The sequence below is a fragment of the Cyanistes caeruleus genome, chromosome 10 (assembly GCF_971803275.1).
Source record: "Cyanistes caeruleus chromosome 10, bCyaCae1.hap1.1, whole genome shotgun sequence".
In the NCBI taxonomy this organism is placed as follows: domain Eukaryota; kingdom Metazoa; phylum Chordata; class Aves; order Passeriformes; family Paridae; genus Cyanistes; species Cyanistes caeruleus.
In genome coordinates, this window is record NC_141710.1 from 4,095,656 (window position 1) to 4,114,234 (window position 18,579).

Below are 18,579 nucleotides of genomic sequence, written 5' to 3' on the forward strand. Positions count from 1 at the left end.
GCTGCGGTCCGGGCTGATAGGCTAGAAGCTTCATCAGCTTCATCAGCTTCATCAGCTTCATCAGCTGCTGTAAGGCATGAGCTTCCCTCCCCGGCCTGGACCTCCCCCAGCCCTCGTGGGCTCTCAGCAGATGGTCTCCTGGACATCAAAGAGTGCAGGAGCAATGGGAGAAGGTGCCATGCACAGCTCCCACATCAACCCTGAACAGTTCATCTCGAGCACCCTGGTCTGCTGCAAGGTGCTCCTGCCCGTGGCAGGGGGCTTGAAATGAAATGATCATTAAAGTCCCTTCCAGCCCAAGCCATTCTGTGATTCAGCCATCACTGGGGGTGAGACCACAGGCAAAGTGAGTTTGTACAACAAGATTGGGAGGGGAATTTGGCTTATCCTGGAAGTCTGTTCCAAGCATGGCCTCCACAAAGAGCCTGCATGGCCTCCAGGAATGGCCCCTGGTTAAACAGCTGTAAGACACCACCAGCCTGCGGTTATTTAATACATGGTTTATTGAGCTGGGTTGAATACATTGCCAGACTGAGCCCCCTCCCCTTGCCAAACCCCAGTGCATCACTGGTGAAACTGCAGTTGTGCTGTGGTGGCCACCAGTGGGGGATGAGCAGCCTTGGTTGGCCAGTGTCTGATCCACTGGGAGAAGGTGAGGGAACCTAAATCCCTTCCTGAGCAGGCACATTCCCTTATTCCCAGGCATAACACGGCACCGCGGGGCTCTTCTGGATGATCAAAAAATGTATCCACTGTGCCTTGTTCTCCCCATGGCAGGCAACAGAAAGTGTGAGTGAAAGACCCCAAAAAAGCAGGGATTGACACACTGATGTCCCCTCGCCTGTCCCCACCTGCCCAAGGAACCACAGAGCATGGATCACCTGTGTCCCAGCAAGCTGCCACTTTCCATCCATGTGCACAGGGGGATGGGGACAGGCAGGTGACATTTAGCTGGGGCCTTGGCTTCAGAGAGAGGAGGTTTAGCTACAAGCCAGCGCTCGGCATACACACGCAGGATCACGTATCAGTTTGGGGCATGGCAGGTGGGCCTGTGCAGAGCTGGGAAACCATAGGTACAGAAGCCAAGAACTGCTCACACCTTCAGAAGTGCTGGACCGCAGCTGAGGACCATGTTGTTTGGTCTGAGGCAACCAGAGAAATGGGTACAGCCCCCACAGGAGCGGCTCCAAGCCTTCTCCAGAGCAATCCTTTGGGATCTGTGGCAGTGGGGCTGCCAGGGCTCAGAGCAGGAGCAGGGAGCAGTGATGGATATCCTGGTGGAGGGGTAGCTGGGACTGGTGAGCCCTCAGTGCCCACCCCAAAGCCAAGAGAAAGATGGAGTGGACAGAAGGACCATCTCACAAGAAAAGCCTTATGGCTCTGTGTGGCCCAAGCTCTGGCCTAGTGCTGTGGGCTGATGTGGAAGCACCAAGACACAAGCTGGGGCTGAACTTGGTGGCTCAGGTGACTGGGATGCACTGCCCAGGCAGCCCATGCCCCCAGGGAGGGGACACTTTTCCTCCCAGACACCTGCAATATACATTACCAGAGGCTCCCAGAGCACCTCAACTCCAGCAGCTCCCATCTTCTCACAGGTAAGCTGGGGTGGAGCTGCAGGTCCCAGCCAGAACCTGGTCTGGGGCAGCAGAAGCCCTGGCCTGTGCACCAAGCCTCAGTAGTAGGCACCGAGAAGGGCTGAGACCTTGTGCAGGAGCTCCTTGTGGTTGGTGTGCAGCGGGATCCTCTTGTCCAGCACCTGCCAGCGGATGCACAGCTCCGGGTCACAGCCCTGGAGGAACTGCAAGGGGCAGAAAGGGGACAGATGTCACACACGTGCTGCCAGCAAGAGGCCATGGCAGCCACACTCAACAGCACCTCTAGTGCCCAGCCTCCTGCCCTTTCTTTTTGGGGCACACATTGAGGTACCACTCCATGTTCATCCCCGTGTCCTTCCCCCACTGCAAGCAGCCAGAGAATCCCAGTCCTATGGAGACGTGGGTCTGGAGAGCTGGCTCCTCTGCCCCAGGCCAGCTGTGAGGCAGGCCAGGGAGCCCACAGGGGTGACAGCCCCTCACCGAATTCAGCCTCTTCATCTCCACGTTGTTCTGGCTGTCAAAGTGCACGCTGATGGCCACCGTCTCCACCCAGGCGTTGTCTGTGTTGCGTGGGTCGTCGAGGTACCCCTTGTGTACCTGTGCATGGAGACGCCCTTGAGCAGCCCTCATCACCTCTCTGAGGGCACCCTGGGGGTGGGTGGGACATTGCCCTGCAGGTCCTCTGCCCTGCTGGAGACCAGAGCCCTGCTCCACTGCAGCTGGAGCCATGAGGAGTCACTGCTGCAGGCACAGACATTGGTGTGGGCAGCCCTCCCCCAGGGTCTCTGGGCTGCTCCCTGACCCCCACACGTGAATTATGGCACATCTTCACCTCTCCCAGCCCTTCCTCTCAGAGGGAGCAGTGGCAGAGGGGTGGTGCACCCTGCTCCTGCTCCCTGGGCCCCCCACGTGACACTGTCATGTCCACATGTCCCCGTGTCACGGTGACGTCCCCATGTGCCTGTCCCACCATGACACCTGTGTGTCCCCGTGCCAGGGTGATGCCCACACTCCCCCGTGCCACCGAACCCTCCTGTGCCCCCACACCACAGGGACACCCACATGTCCCTCACCTCAGTGCCTTGTTTCAGCAGGTTCTGGAACTGGGGCCAGAACTCCCGGCGCAGGATCCACTTGAGCTTCAGTGGCAGCGTCTCACCCGGCTCCAGCGACCCCTGTGCCAAAGCAGATGTCAGCTATGGGGGCTGCCATCAGCACTCTGCAGCCTCCCTCCCTGCCACCGCTGCAGAAGATACCACAAGGCCTGCTGCTGCCTCCCATCCTCCCTGTCCTGCCCAAAGTCCTCAGCTCTGCCCAAGCACTCTGAGTTTGCCTGATCCAGTGTCTGCCAAAGGATGATTTGCCAATGGCTTAACAGGCTCACACGAAGGATGTGAGGATTGAAGCTGTGGAGAGGGAGGAGGGAGAGGTAGGAGACAGCAGGTCAGGGTGAATGGGTGAATGTAAGGAGACCACTGCTTCTCCAGCAGCCCTGGCATGCAGATGCTCTGCAGGAGGGGCAGAGGTACCTCCTCAGCCATAGCTGCAACATGCCTGTGATTCCCCCTTTTCTGTGGGATTTCCCTCCTTCCCTCCTTCCCTCCTTCGCTCCTTCCCTCCTTCCCTCCTTCCCTCCTTCCCTCCTTCCCTCCTTCCCTCCTTCCCTCCTTCCCTCCATCTCCTCAGCTCCTTCTGCACCAGCTCTTACCCCAGGCAGAGCCCAGACATCTGACAGGGGGTATTGGGCCACCAGGACTTCCAGCGTCTTCTTCAGGCTCTTCCTTATAATGGACCCATCCAAATTCCTCCTCCAGCTGTGAGAGAGGTCCCTGTCATGCTGCAGCTGGACCTGGCTCCCCTCTGCCCAGCAGTGGTCACATTGGCAGTGCAGGGTTTGGCCAGGTCTCTGAGGTGGCCTCATGCCCATTTTTCCACCCCACATCCTCAGCCCCGTGCCGGAGCAGGACACACTCACCGGGTCACAACAGGGTGCAGGGCATGGTTGGGCCCAAAGCAGTGCAGCCTCCCACGGCCTCTCAGCCCTGTCCTGCCCATGGGGTTCCTGCCAGGGTGAGAGTGAGGGCACTGGGGCAGCTCCAGACACCCTCTGTGCCCCATAACATGTGCCTGGGCACCCCTGGCTTCTCTGTGTGCCCGTGGCAGTGGCACTCACAGTGGCAGCCCATCCTGCACGGCGTAGAGCCCGTGGAAGCTCTGCCGGTCAATCAGCCCGTCCATGGTGTTGTAGTTGATCTTCAGGAGAGACTCCAAGGAGCTGGAGGGTGGGAGGCAGCCCGGCAGGGAGGGCTGGCTGTGCCACCCAGGGAAGGGGTGGAGGATTGGGGAGCCATGTGGGGAGACTCACAGGCTGAAGGGGTCCTGCACAGCCATGTCCTTGTGGTCAGCTGAGTATGCAGGGGGGTCGTAGAGTGGGAAATCCACCTGCACAACACATGGCTGTGTCAGCCCCCCAGCCTGTGCCCCTGCTGTGACGGCAGACAGGGACTGGGACCCCAGGGACACCTTATGGCCCAGTCTCTTCCTCTGCCCAGCTTGTGGCATCACTCCCCAGGTGATGCTCCAGGCTCTGCTGGGGCTGGAGGGCTCACACCCCCATGGAAGCCAGTGCTGGATCCTGTCCCTGAGCCTGAGCCAGCTGTGATTCAGGAAATGCAGAGGTGGGTGGTTGTACCCTCTGTGTCGAACCAAGCATCCCCAGGCATTCCCACCACTGCAGATCCTGGCAGGAATGATGCTCTTTCCTTTGGGGGAGCCTCAAGCAGTGACTCCAAGGGAAGCCAATGACCCCAGGGCTGAGAAGGACAACAGCTCTCAAACAGGATGATGGGTTCTTCTTCCCACCACTGTCAGAACATGCCTCAAGTCTCCTCCTCCTCCCGGCCCCACTGCCCAACATCACAGCTCCTACCTCCCAGGGCACCTTCTCATCCGGCACAGGGAAGCGGAGAGTGTGAGACCCTGGGTACAGGAGGTTTCGGGCCAGCACGTGGTACGGGGGCCGGCTCTCCTCAGGCTTCCCCTTCAGGTCAATCTCCTTGGCCTCCAAGGCTTTGGAGGAGCCTGTGAGGCAGACACAGACATCAGGGTCCCACAAAGCAGGGCACCAAGCCCAGCACTGTGGGCTGGGGCTCTGCTGAGGGGGCTGGCTGGGTCTCTCTATGGGGATGCTGACATCCCCTGGGGCCGTGGACCCCAGCTTCCCTTCTGGCAGATCCTGGATTAAACCCCAGGGAGGGTGGGAATGGACTCACAGACCTCACAGAGACACCAAACCTCCCAGGACCAAAGGAACCTCTGCCTCACTGCTTGACAGAGAGGTGTGAGGGGCTGCTCAGCCCCGGCCCGGGGCCCTGGGCTTCCCCACTGCTGCTGGGGAGGAGTCAGGCTCCGCTTACCCATGGCTGGCACATCCTCGCCCGAGCTGAAGCCATTGCCCCGCAGCGCCTGCATCATCCACCTCAGGGCCTGGGCGCTCTGATGCACCTGCAGGGCACAGGAGAAGGTCACCCCCAGCCCTGCTGCCCCCCAGGTACCACGGGATCCAGCCCTGGGAGCAGGCACCGCTGCCCTTGGAGCTGACTGCCGTGCCCTGCGGGCAGCAGTGATCCTGGCTGTGTCCTTGGAAAACCTTCTCCAGGGAAATATTTTTACAAAGCAGGTGGAAAGGGAGATGGAGACAGGCTATGCCAAGGCTGGGCTGGCTCCCGGGGCACCCCACTGCTCGTGCAGCTCCAGAGGGAGGGGACAGACCGTCCCTATCTCCAGGAGGTCTGGAGGGCCCTCTCAGGCCATGGAGAGGAGCTAGGTCAGCTCTAACTCTTTGGGTGGTAGTGGAGGCAGTGGCCCATCCCACCAATTCCCACCTGCATCCTGTTTACTTTGGAGTCAAACAGAACTTCTCCTACAAACCTTTTCCCCTCAAATGCTAATGGCAATGAAACTCAAAATGTCTCAAAGGATACCGATTCAGAGAGATTTTGTGTTCTGGTTCAATTGACTCAGGTCCTGGAAAAATTTCACCTTTTTTTGGGTACTTGCCCTGGTTTTGCCTCACCTGGTCTTCCAGAGAGCCCAGTCTTTGCTCCACTACCCCCGTCCTCTTCATCTGATCCAAGTCCAGCAGCTCTGCCAGTACATCAACCCTGGGGAAAGTGCAGGCTGGAACACCCTCAGCAGCCACCCCTGCAGTGATCCCAACTCTTCCGTGACCAGGAAGGACAGAAGGAACTTCCTTTCTCAGGAGCAGCTGTACCTCTGTGCAATGTCCCGGATCATCTGCTCCGTGTTCTGCTTCTCCTGGCACTGCTGGTGCTGCAGGTAGTTCTCCTTCAGGTACATCTCCCACGAGAGAAGGGCAGCTTCTTCGTTCTTCTCCAGCTTCTCCTCTGCCGAAGAAAGGGGATGGCAGCGCTGTCACGTCTCTGGGCGTCCCAGACCCCAGCACCACAGCCTTGTGCCTCGGCACGTGCCTGAGGAGGGGGCAAAGGGCAGGAGGGGGACTCTGGTCCTCACTGAGCTTGTGGTGCGTGGCTGGCCGGTGGAGCAAGCCACGCTGGACCAGGAGCTGCAGGTGGTTGAGCAGGATGAGGGGTGGCGGCGCGGGTGGGCGGCCGTGGTACTCCTGGATCAGGTCGTGCCGCTGGAACTTCCAGATCTTGTCTGTGTGCTCCTGGACCTGCTGGAAGGTGTAGCTGGGGCACAGCCCAGGTGTCAGCCATGCCGTGGGGATGAGGGGGCACATTGTGTCTGAATGGTGTCCCCAGCTCCACCCAGCTCCCTCATCAGCCCTGACCTGCAACTACTTCTGCCACATCTATAATGCCCTAGTGGATCCCACTACTTCCACCACATCTAGAGCCCCCCAGACTCACTTGAACATGGCAATGAGGAGGTTGAGGAGGAGTATGTTGGTGAAGAGCAGGTACAGGCACAGCAAGATGACCGTCAGCCATTCTGGAAAGATGGGTTCCTTGTTGTCCGCGTTTGTCTCTGGGCACTTGGGCTTGTAGGGGTCAGTCCCGTTGGGGCTGCACTGGTCGATGTTGAAGTTGACCCCTGTGGGCGAGCACAGCGTGACTCCGTGGTGGCCAAACCTCGGTTGTCCTGGGAGCACGTTCTGCCCTCAGAAAGCAGCCAGCATCCAGGGAGCTTAGCACCAGGCAGGGATTTGACCTCCATCTGCGTCATCCCAGGTGCTCTGTTCTCTGCCAGCTCTGTGGGACTTCCGTGGGCCGACACGGCCTGAGTTTGTCACGGCCACCCTGCCCGTGCCACGCGCTGTCACAGGCAGTGTCCCTTACCATCAATGTAGGAGGGAATCTGCCCAAAGATGGTCAGGTAGGAATGGTAGACCACGCCACGGAAAAGCCACTCCACGCGTTCCTCGTTGTGGATCAGGATAGCCTGCTTGGCCACCCCGAAGGACACCACCCACACTGCCAGCAGGAAGAGGAAGAAGAAGACATCCTTCATCTGCAAAGACAGAGGGGGAGGACAGCTGTGTCCTGGAGCAAGCCCCACACCAGGACGGGATAACGGGGGTGGCACATCCAGCTTCTCCAGCAGGATGGCCCAGCATCACCCCAGCAGGACAGAGGGGAGCTCTCACCATGCGCTTCACGATGATGATCTTGGGCCCCAGGGTTTTACTGACGGTGAAAATGTGCATCAGGCGCAGGCAGAAAATGATAAAAGCCAGGGACAGTATGATGCGCCCAGGATATAATGTTGATGGGATCAGCCTGGGCATGGAAGAGAGGAAAGGAAACACCTCAATGCCACCATAGAAACGTATAGAATAATTTAGGTTGGAATTACCGAGAGGGAGGTGAGGCCCTGGCACAGATTGCCCACAGAAACTGTGGCTGCCCCATCCCTGGAAATGTCCAAGGCCAGGTGGGACAGAGCTTGGGAGCAACCTGGGATAGTGGAAGGTGTCCCTGACCATGGCATGGGGTGGAACAGGATGAGATCTAAGGTCCCTTCCAATCCGAACCAGTCTTGTTTTGAGTTGGAAAAATTCTTTCATAGAATTCCATGATTCTATGAAAGCACTATTGAACTCTGCAGCTCACCTGCAAGTCAGCCCTGCAATAAAGACTAGGATGGCACAAATATCCAGCTTGTTCCAGAAGTCCTTGATGTACAGAGAAGCCATTTTCACAACCCCGAGTCCATCTGGATCATACAAGAGCTGTTGGGAAGAGAAAAGGGGCTGGCTGTCAGATACTCATGTGCTTCACAGAGGGGAGAGACCACACAGATCATCTGGCCATCACTGGACACTCTTGCTGACCCAAAGGTAACCCGAGCCCATGTGGTTTTCTCTAAGGGCATGGGAGGAGCATGGGGACATCTGGGAAGGAGTCTGGGGACACCTGGGGCATTGGAGCTCTTCAGGCCAGAGGAGAAAAGCACTGAGATGTTGAAGCAAAAGTAGAAAAGTATCAAATGTCAAGCAAAACCTGGGAATTCACCCAAAGGAAGAGCTCCCTCCATCTCTTGACATTCTCAAAACAGACACCAGACACCTCCTGGGAAAAGCCCACCAGCCCACCAGCATTTTCTTCTGCAAATATACAGGGCCATGCCAGATGCAGCCAAGGAGAATCCCCAGCCTCGGAGGTGGGGGATCTGGTGGTTCCATGTGCTGGGACCTCTCGGAATAGGTGGAGTCGTGAGAAGCAGCATGGGAACCTGAGCTGTGTGGGACCTCCCAGGAGCACCCAGAGCGTGCTCTGCCACCTCCCAGCCTCAGCTCTGCCTGCCCACACCTGGCGGGTCTCCTCGCACACCAGGGAGAAGAGCCAGAAGTAAATGAGGTATTCCCGCCAGGACGGCATCGGCTGGAAGTCAACCATCAGGACGTATGCGAAGAGCAGGAGGAAGGTGAAGTAAGAGAGGATGTTCATGAGGAAGATGACGATGGGTGCTGTGAAGAAGGCTCGGAGGCGCGCCAGGCAGCCCGTGGGCTGCAGCCTCTTCTCCCTGCTGGGAGCAGGGATGGATGTGGGCTCGGCTGCCCAGGGAGATTCCATGGCAGCTTCCCCCAGCCAGGCACAGGGTGAGGCTGGAGCAAACCCCTGCCTCAGTGCGTGGGTGGCCCAGCTGCCACAAGTACCTGAAGGTGATGAGGTTGGTGTAGAGCAGGGGGAAGAGCAGCATGCACGTAATCACCCTCCAAAGGCTGTTGTCCACAGACAGCTTCCCCCACCAGACCTTGGTTAGAAAAGCCTGTGAAGAAGGAGAAAGAGGAGTGATGGTTGCAGAGGCCGAAGGGCAGAGTCCCATGGCTACCCATGAGGAACTCTGGATCCTGGGGCCACTTGGGCACATTCCCTCCAAGGATCACTGCTGGGAGCCCACCTGGACACCCCCATGGGACACAAAATTCATGTTCTTGGCCTCCAAAGCCAGCTGCAGACAAGTTGTCTTCCCCCAGGCTTCCGAGACACGGGTGAGAAGCTTCTGGGCTCTCTCTTCATCCTTGCGGTAGCAGTCTGTGAACACACCTGCAAGGGCCGGTACCAGGAGGCTGAGCTCTGAGCCCACAGAGTCACCCTTCTGAGCAGGATCAGGATATTGCACCACACACTGGTATTCCCTGTACTCCCACCAACACACAGGCACTGCCTTTGGAGCATAATCCCCAACTGTGAGGATGGGACCCTCATTTCTCGCCCCCCAGACATCTCCTGGGTAAAGCTCACCAGCCCTAAGGGTGCAAGAGCAGCTCTGAGGTGCAGGAGCAGCTCTGTGGTGCCGGTGCCCTTCTGCTCACCGATTGCCTTGTGCTCGTACTCCTCAGCCAGGGCCAGCATGTCATCAGTGGTGTCCGTGTCCTCCTCCTCCTTGGCCAGCTCCTTCAGGATTTTGCTACAGGCCAGTGCAGCTGCCATGCAGTCTTGGCTCTGGCACAGAAGAGGATGAGGAAAGCAGGGACACCCTGTCTGTCAAAGTTCCAGAAGCCTTGACAAGCCCTCCCCAGCTCCCACGGGAAGGAAGGAGGGTGTCCCAAACAGATCGGTGCTCAGGATGGACAGCTTGCCATGACAAGGGCTGAGCCAAGCTCGCCTCTGGATAACCCACTGCCATGGGGAATATGGGAGCAACCCTGCCCTCTTTGTGGGATGCCTTGGCTGATGGGGCAGAGCGACTCCTTGCCATGTCCACTGTGCCACCAGCCACACTGCCTCTTGTCCTGGAATGCTCTTTATGAGTGGAAGCCTTCTCCACCCCAGCTGCCGTGTCCCTGCGGGCTCTCTCAGTCTGAGTAGCCTACTTCTGGCCCAGAACACCCCCTCTACCTGTTTTGGCCAGGACGGGGAGGGATCTGGCTTCATGGTGGGGCTGGGGATGGACATTAAGTGCCCTCAGGCTGGCTATCTGTCTCCTGTTTGGCTAGGGTCAGGCTCAGGACAGCTCTCCCACTATCCCAAATCCCGGCAGATTCCACTGTTCCCCTTGGGGCTGCAAGGTTTGGCTCCATATGAGCCCCTCAGGTGTGACCAGAGCTCTGGGCTGTGATACCTGGGCCCAGATGATTTCTGCCAGCTCCTTGCGGTTCTGTACCACAGCCCAGATGAGCAGGTCCCGAATGGGGTCCATGGTGAAGGTGACTCGGCCAGCAGAGCGCTTGTAGAGGGACCGAAGGCTTGACCCCTGCACCTGCAAGGTGTGCAATGCTCAGACCTGCTTGCCCAGCACAAATCCACTCAAACCCCTGGTGCTGCCTCCACCACCCGTGGAAAGGACTTTGCCCAGATAGAGGGGTGGCCAAGACTGGACTCACTCATCCTGCAAATTTCACTTTTTCTAGGGCTGGGATCAGGTGGAGCCGTGCACCCACCCCACCGGCTCCTGCCCACCAGCATCACACACCCACGCAGTGCTACAGGCGTGGGAAAGTGGGAGCTGCGCCTGGGATGAAGGGCAGATGGCTTGGGCAGGGCTTTAAGGCACTTTTAGTATGATTTTTGAGCACACAAGAGGACAGAGACCCAGCTGGATCCCCTGAGCCAGTGTCCCCTCCCTGCTGCCACCCTGCCACCAGGTAACCTGGGGATGCGTACGTTCAGCTTGATGTGCGGGACGGGGATGGAGAGCCGGGGCCGCTCCGTGTGCTTGGGCTTGGGGTAGAGCGGCTGTGTGGAGCAGCCCAGCAGCTCCCGCAGCACCTGGGAGACGTGGTGCATCTGGAGCCTCGGCATTTTGGAGCCGGCTGTGTGCTCCCTCTCCTCCAGCAGCACCTTCTGCAGCTTGCTGTGGAACAGGCAGGACGGGGCCAGGTTGTCGTAGAGGTAAACCAGGGTGTCCCAGGTGACAAAATCCTTGAGACACACTCCCTGCTCCAGGAACAGCTTCACAAACTCTGGCTTGTTGGAAATCAGGGCAGCTGCCATCACGGGGTGGAGATCTGCAGGCTGGCAGGCCAGAGGCAGAGGTGAGGAGCTCCATGATCCCAGAACAGGACCCTATCATGCTCCTCACCTGGGGGAGATTTTGTCCCTGAGCACATGAGGAGTCTCTGGATGTGAAAGAGCATGTGACATGCACTAAAACTTGTGGGGCATTCCCAGGGGTTAGAAGAGGACACTCTTCTCTGGCAGTGGAGCCCTCTGCCCCCTTGGCTGCTGGGCAGAGGGATGGGTAGGGTAGAGACCACCTATCCCAAGTTCATGAATATCACAAAATCACAGGACAGTTTGGGTTGGAAGCTCATCTTGTTCCAATCCCCTGCCAGGGGCAGGGACACCTTGCAGGTGTCCAGATTGCCAGCTTGACCTTCAGCATCTCTAGGGATGGGACATAGATTCACAAATGTTTCACTTCTGGGTTCCTAGCTCCCACCAGCCCTTCCCAGGCTTATCAAAGGCGTGTGAGCGGGGGGAACACAAACTGTTGAATGAAACAGGAAAATTCCTTCCAAGTTCCACAGCCCAGTCAAAAAGGACAGACAACCCTGCTCAGCCTCAACTTCTCAACAGCAGGATTAGACATGGGAGGGCAGAGCTGGTCCCTGCCTTACTCTGTAATAAGGTGTGAGCACCAGGCTGGGTGAGGAGAGTTTAGAGACAAATTGCTATTTGAGCAGCTACCACAGGGCAGAACTGTCAAGAGGTATTTTAGGTTCCAGGTGGGTCTTTAAAACACTGGTTTTGAACAAAATACCAATTATCTTCATGTGTGCTTAGCTCTGCTTTGGGTTTTTGAGAGCACTTTTGAAGAGCAGCCCCAGTTAATGCTCTGGGAGTTCAGTGTCCAAGAGAAATCCCTTTAAAACTCTCTCCCCAGGCACAGCCAAGGTGAGAAGCACCCTCCTTATCCAGAGGCCTGACAAGCTGTAAAGCCTGACCAAGACAAGCAGCACAGGTATGGCCATACCTTCCAGTCGTGGTCATCTGTGAAGATCTCGCTTCGGGCAATGTCCACCCTGTTCCAGGCCACAGCCAACTTCAGCTGGTAGTCCCAGTTCTCACGACCAAAGTGGTCCTGGTTTCGGGATGCTGCAAATTGCATGTGTTGGAACACAGGATCATCCAGTGAGAAGACACCACAGGGAAGCCTCCTTGGATGTGTGGCTCTTTTCTAAAATCATCTCTCCCCAGTAACAAGGTTTGGGGACTTCTTTGGTGACCCCATAAGTCAAGTAGCAGTAGGAGGTGACTGTTCACCTTGCCCCTTCCTCCCAGAGAGGCTCCCATCCCTCACCTTTGAAGAGGGCCTGGAGGATGGCCACATCCACGTCCTGCTGGCCATATTTACCCTCTCTGAAGATGGTCAGGAGTTGCCTGCTCCGCACTATGTCCTGGATCTACGAGGAGAGCCGTGGGCAAGCAATGAGCAGCAGTGTCTCCTCCCTGCTGCTTCCCACAGGCCCCTGCACCGTGCAGGGCAATTCCTCACTCCCCTCCATCCCCTGCAGAACCCCTGGGCTGTGTCCTCCGTCATGGGCTGGTCACAAACACTCCCTCCCTGCCCAAAGGGAGCAGGCAGTGGAGGAGCAGGGTTTGAGACCCTGGGGTGTCCACCAGGACAATGATGAGGATGGCTGGGGGCAGAAAAGGTTTAAACTTCCCACTGGGACCCTTGCTGCTCATAGTCCAGGACCCCTGGGACCTCTTTGGTCTCCCAAAACTCAGATAAGTCTGCAAGGGACTCACCTTCTTGGTCCACTCCACCAGTTTCCTCTCAGTGAAGAGCTCGTAGGTGTCGTGGAAGAGGATGCTCAGTTTCTTCTGGATCAAGGCAATGGTTATCCTGGCCACGGGCAGGTTGGCCACCTGCGCGATGACATCGGCCACGCGCCCAGACCCTTCCACAATCACACAGGGGATCCCATTGGTGATGGCATTGTAGATGGTCTGCAACGGAGTGGGGAGGTTGTTCTGGATCCCACCCAGACACCTGCAGACCCTCTCTGAGCCTGAGACCCCACTGCTGCCCCCAGCGCTCCTGTCAGAGTGGCACCACTGAGAGCAGCACCCCGGGAAGGAGCTGTCCCTCCTTTGCCCCCACTTCTCAGCTCGCCACAAGCAGCTCCTTACATCAAGAGTCCCAGGGCCTCCTTCCAGCACCACACACACGATAGGGATCTTGATGGCAACACCTGCAGGGAAGCAAAATCCAGGGTCACCTCCTCATAGGGGCTGATCCCCCCCATAGGTCTCCTCTGAGTGGTGGAGCACGAAAGGCAAGGTGGAGCAATGTCCCTGACACGTCAGGCCTCAGGAGAGGGGAGGGAAACCATGCCCAGTGATTATCTGGTGTGGCAGGTCAGACATGTGGTGGGATTTTTGGGGTTTTTCTGCACAGGGCCAGGACTTGGACTTGAGGATGCTCATGGGTCTCTTCCAGCTCAGGGGATTCTGGGGTTCTGTGAGCACATGTGTACATGTGTCATGACAGGAGACCGTTTGCACAGTGAGAAGATGACACCTGGAAGCTCCCTTGGGATCTGGCCCTTTGGGAGAAATGACTTTCCCTGGTCAGCTCAGCATCACAAGGTTTGGGGACTCCTTTTGTGATCACGTAAGTCTGGCAGAGAAAGGTTCTTTGATCTGTGCCACAGAGGAACAAGGTTCCACATTTATCATGGCAGTCCTCTGCCTGTGCAGAGGATCCTGTGCCTGGATCCTCTGGGGAAGCCACAGCCTCTTGCTGGAGCCCAGGAAGGACACCATCCCAGGGGGATGGCCCATCCCTGTGTGTTGCTGTTACCTCCTTTCACCTTGGTCTGCTCTGAAATGAACTTCTCCAGCCTGGTCCTCAGGGGGATTTCCACCCCGTACCTCCCGTGGGTCCCGTCATCCACCAGGATGAAGTGGGAGTGGTTGCTGTCCAGGCACGACAGGCTGCCTTGGTTCTCCTCATCCAGCACATATTCAGCAGGAAAGCCCCCCTGTAAGGAGGAGACACTCTGGGACACACCTGGCAGAGGAGCAGCAGACAGCCAGAGTAACCAGCATGTGGGGACAGGGATGGGTCAGCATGTGGGGACAGGGATGGGTCAGCATGTGGGGACAGTCTGGCCAAACTGTCCCTGTGCCCCCACAGTGCTCATGTCAGCCTTGCCCCATGCTCCACTGGCCTTCACACCCACAAGAGTCCTCCCAGGAGAAGCACAAAACCTACTCAAGACACTGGCTAGGGTGGAGGGACTTCTCAGCAAATACCAGCTTGGGACCATTCCTGGAAGAGTTCAAGGCCAGGCTGGATGGTTCATGGAGCAGCCTGGTCTGTGGAAAGGCTCCTTGCCCATGGCAGAGGGTGGAACAAGGTGAGCCTTAAGGCTCCTTCCAACTCAACCCATTCTAAAGAACATGCTCTAAGAACATCACTCCTGGTACAGTCGGGTTTTCCAGGGCTGCCAGCCACAGTGACATCTAGAAGCACCTGTTCCCACCCCAGTCCTTGGCAGGACTTCCCCAGCAGCCCAGGCACAGGCAAAGCACTCCCCTGTCTGGCGGTGCCTGGCTCACCATGGGGCAGACGAGGCTCTCGCGGTTGTACACGGTCCCCCAGGTGGCAATGCCAATGGTGACAATCTCGCCCTCCTTGTGGCTGCAGCTCAGGATGAAGTCTCGCACTGCCTCTCCCACCTGTTTCATCACACCAGCGTGGGACCCCCCTGTGATGATCCAGGCTCCTGGGGGTCACAGAGGGGTGTGGGAAGGGAGAGGCTCTGCCCACAGTGATCTCCCAGCCTCTCCCATATGCCTGTGGGTCCCTGGGGTGCTCCATCTCCCCAGAAGATGTCTCTTCCCTGTCCTGGCTGCACAGGCAATGTCTTCTTCAGTACCTCTCTGAGTCCAGCTCATTTTGAGTGTTTCACTTTTCAGTGACTGAGGTGGAGCAGCCCATCCCTGGTGATCATGGTCCAGGTAGGGACCTACAGGTCTCCTAAAACAGCTCAGCATCCCCAGAACAGCCCAGCTTACTGAACCTGGCATGGTCAGGGGGACCCTCTGCATCCAGATGACCTTTAAAAGTCCACTTCAACCCAAATTATTCTATGGTTCCGTGATTTTATTATTCTGTGGTCTCTTACCTGTGGTCTGGGCCACCTTGACCAGCCCTTGCCGGAAGATGTTCCTCAGCCTTGGCTTCATGATGAAGTTTTTGGCTCCCCCGGTGACTGAGATGAGCAGGTTGGGAGCGTCCAGGCCCCAGTGCTGTGTCATGAGGTGGTAGATGACCCGTGGAGGGGTGTCCGAGGAGACACGCACATACTGCAAAATAGGGGATCATGCACACATTTTGGGTATAAACAGTGGGGTCAGGGCAACGGGACACCTCCAACACAACTCCTCCTGTCCCACCCAAGAGGCTTCCCAACACCGTTCTGCAGCAGAGCTGTGTTACTGCTGGCCCAGGTCTTTGTCCATGACCCCGTTCCCATTTGCTTTCCTGGGAGCAAACATTCCCCAAACAAATCTAAGAGCAAGGACAGGGAACAGCCACTCCTTGAATCATGAGTTTTGTGGTTTCAGAAAGGGTTTAAGGGTCCTGTCTCAACCCCTCCACTGCTTGAGTCACTGCTGCCTTTGGGGCAATTCCACCTTTTCCCAGTGTCCTCTCATTCAGGAGGGAAATGCTCCTGCACCATCTGCCATGGCAAACTCTGGCTCCCCATGCAGCCACAGATGGGGCAAACAGATCACCTTCCCTGTCTTCTGTCCCAGCCCTGTGAAGCGGATATCACCGAAGGCATCCGTTGGCATTTCCTGGATGTGCCTGCTGGGATCCCATTCCTTCCCCAGGAAGATGGGAGGTTTGGCAGCATCGTCCAGGTGCTGTTCCCTGAGATAGCCACACTCACAAACAATCCTCCTGAAAAGCACACCAACAGCTTCGCTGAGAGCAGCTGAAAGCCGAAAGGCAAAGCCCAACCTCAGCCTGGGCAGGAGGTGCTGCTCTCCTTAGGAACAATGTGGGCCCCACATCTCCCACCCAGCTGCTCCTCCAGCTCAGAACCTGTGCAGAAACAAGGGCAATGTTTAGGGGGAAATCAAGGGGGAAAATCCAAATATTTCCACCAGTAGAGATTCAGGACAAAAATATTTAGGATGGAAGTGACTGCCTGCATAAGCATTGGAAATGTTTTTCACTGGGACACAGAATCTCAGCCGTGTGATGACTCACCACGTGCCGAAGAACCAGTTAAAAAGAAAGTTTTGAATCCCTGTGACAGAAGGATGGGATTTTCTGGTGCTGGAGCTTTACCACCAACCCTCACTTCTGCTCTCCTGAAGGGGAGGGAAGAAGGGAGTGTCTCACTTACCCAGAATCTGATGTCTGGGAGCTTTCCACAAAATAGGTGCATTCCTTCTTTCGGATGTTTTCGGGAATCCAGGAGATGAGGTTTTCCTGATGGAGCAAGTAAAGTAGCAAGGGGTCAGGGTTTCTGGAAAGGGGCAGAAATTATGCCAAGAGCCAGACACCATGGTGATGGGAGCACATCTGGTGCTTCTTTGGGTGTGAAGGATGAAAGCTCCATCGCTCTCTGCAAGGACAGATGTACTCTGACGAGAAGGGATACGGGTGCTGGCCATTTGCCTCAGATACTGTGAGGTTTTCTGTCTGTCCCTAAAACTAACCTGATCAGTTATTAATGCTCCTGTTATTGAGACACTCATTAACACTGTTCCATGTGTGTGTCCAGCCATCCCCTCTTCCAGCACCCCCTGAACTTGCCTTTTCATTGCTGCCAGTGGGGAAATGTGCCTTTCGCCTGCTCCTTGAGACGCTGCTACTGCTCTGCTGCAGGTTGGGGACCACCTCGAAGTCGCTCATCTTCCTGGGGTGTGTGGCAGGCTCATCTCCTCTCTCAGGGCACACCTTGTTCAGTTCAGAGGGGAGCACCTTGGCACACCGGCCACGAGCAGACATGGCCCCTTTGTCTTGTGCTTCTCAGCCTCCTTTCTCCTCCCTAGGCTGGGAGCTCCTGAACATCCCCATCCTGAGGGCAGTGGAAGAGAACCAGAGAATCCCAGAACGGTTTGGATTAGGAAGAGTCTTAGAGTTCATCTCCTTCCACCCCCCTGCCAAGGGCATGCACACCTTCCCCTGAGCCAGGTTTCTCCGAGCCCCATCCAACCTGGCCTTCAAAATAAAAGGGATGCTCATGAACTAAGAGCACTGAGGTGCCCCATCCATCACTGCCTGGGTGGAGACTGGTCCATGGGGAACCTGCCATCCCCTCACCACAGCCCTGACTCAGGGGCCATGTGTGTGGTGACCACCTCAGCATGCACCACGCTTCCCTGGGGAAGCCCTTCCATGTCCACAAAGCGCCCTGCTGCTTTCAGCCTGCCAGCCTGTAGCTCTCCTCACCTGCTCTCCACTGCAGGCAGCTGAGATATTTCTGGCAGCAGGGAGAGCAGAAACTAGGTCTCTTGTGTGAGCAGCCTGAGCATAGCCCTGCATGGAAAATCTGGGAATATGGACATGCTGGCTGCAGAGACTCTGTGGAGGAGCCCTGTGTCCCCTGCAAAGGTGCCCTGAGAGCCCCAAGGTGCACATGGGCTTTCTGCAAGCAGGGGCTGCAAAACTCCTCAACCACCCTGAGCGCTCACAGCCCCCCTTGCTGAGATGGGAGAGCTGCTGGAGCAAAGGTGGAAATGCTCCAGGGGTCTCTGGAGCCCAAGGGGGATGGTGTGCTCTCAGGAAAGCTGGGATTAGGTAATGGAGGGAGCACTGGACTCAGGTGATGCTCTGGCCAAGCCGTGGGGTCTGTGTTTAAGGAGGAATTCATCTGCTCTCTTCAAGCCAAATCCTGCATTTCACCCAAGGGTGGGAAGTCCTTGTGGGAACAAGGAGTGCTGATGCTAAATCATGGAGTAGCAAGGAAAAGCTATTTTATCGGCCTCCCTCCTGGGATCTACACAGCCCCACTGACCTTGGGAGGCAGATTTTGGCAGACTGGATTTCTGCATCAGCACAATGCCCAGCAGATCTGAGTTTTGGAGAAAGAGCAGTTGAAAGAAGGTCAAATGTGCCCTTAATTCCTGTTCGTGGCCTCACAAGGCAGACAGGCTCATGGCCACATTGCAGGAGAGGCTCCCACCCCAGGTCCCCCAACACCTGGAACCCCTGTCCTTAAGGGGACAAGGACAGAGCCTCTCCCGCTGCCCACCTCCCAGTCTGAGGGGGTCAGGAGGCCCCTCGGTCCCACGGGGCGGTCACGGCACCCACCGGGACGGAGAGCAAGGCTGAATCCTGCCCTGAACCTGCCCACCCCGCTGCCCACCGCCGCCACGACCCCAGCGGGGCTGCCCGTACCTTCCGTGCCGCATCCTCCGGCAGCATCACCGGCTCCTCCGCTCCGCTCCTGCCACGGGGATTCAGCCCCGGGTCCCTCCAGTCCTGCGGGTCATTTTGTCACTGGAGACACGGGCGATGAGCGGGGAGCTGCGTGCAGGGAGGAGGAGGTGGCAGTCGGCTGGCAGCTTCCCAGCAAATC

At 57.2% G+C, this 18,579-nt stretch overlaps 1 protein-coding gene across 3 annotated transcripts; it reads right to left on the reverse strand.

The window, feature by feature from the left end:
• Nucleotides 1–485: 485 nt before the first annotated feature.
• Nucleotides 486–18,579, reverse strand: TRPM2 (transient receptor potential cation channel subfamily M member 2). 3 transcript variants are annotated; one of them, XM_023933478.2, is made up of 33 exons: nucleotides 18,399–18,579; nucleotides 16,812–17,076; nucleotides 16,399–16,484; nucleotides 15,779–15,947; nucleotides 15,166–15,346; nucleotides 14,597–14,763; nucleotides 13,836–14,016; nucleotides 13,163–13,224; nucleotides 12,779–12,979; nucleotides 12,327–12,429; nucleotides 12,000–12,121; nucleotides 10,688–11,038; nucleotides 10,146–10,283; nucleotides 9,397–9,526; nucleotides 8,982–9,127; nucleotides 8,737–8,849; nucleotides 8,390–8,603; nucleotides 7,691–7,809; nucleotides 7,225–7,357; nucleotides 6,917–7,088; nucleotides 6,488–6,671; nucleotides 6,129–6,307; nucleotides 5,869–6,001; nucleotides 5,671–5,758; nucleotides 5,012–5,099; nucleotides 4,525–4,676; nucleotides 3,961–4,037; nucleotides 3,769–3,870; nucleotides 3,571–3,657; nucleotides 3,304–3,409; nucleotides 2,669–2,770; nucleotides 2,076–2,192; nucleotides 486–1,798 (listed from the first exon to the last, which is right to left on the reverse strand). In XM_023933478.2, the coding sequence occupies exons 2-33, from the start codon at nucleotides 17,004–17,006 to the stop codon at nucleotides 1,673–1,675; spliced, it is 4,524 nt and encodes a 1,507-aa protein (XP_023789246.2). In that variant the 5' UTR covers nucleotides 17,007–17,076; nucleotides 18,399–18,579; the 3' UTR covers nucleotides 486–1,672. The 3 variants fall into 3 exon arrangements, with proteins under 3 accessions (XP_023789246.2, XP_023789244.2, XP_023789247.2); XM_023933476.2 differs by having other exon boundaries at nucleotides 8,390–8,606; nucleotides 18,399–18,547; XM_023933479.2 differs by lacking the exons at nucleotides 15,779–15,947; nucleotides 18,399–18,579 and having other exon boundaries at nucleotides 8,390–8,606; nucleotides 16,812–16,901.

Coding starts and splice junctions, on each gene's coding strand:
- TRPM2 (XM_023933476.2), bottom strand. CDS start 17,006: ATGTCTGCTCGTGGCCGGTGTGCCAAGGTGCTCCCCTCTGAACTGAAC. Junction 14,017..14,596: donor AGAGCCTCGTCTGCCCCATG/GTGAGCCAGGCA, acceptor TCCTCCTTACAG/GGGGGCTTTCCTGCTGAATA. Junction 4,038..4,524: donor ATGAGAAGGTGCCCTGGGAG/GTAGGAGCTGTG, acceptor TGTGTTGTGCAG/GTGGATTTCCCACTCTACGA.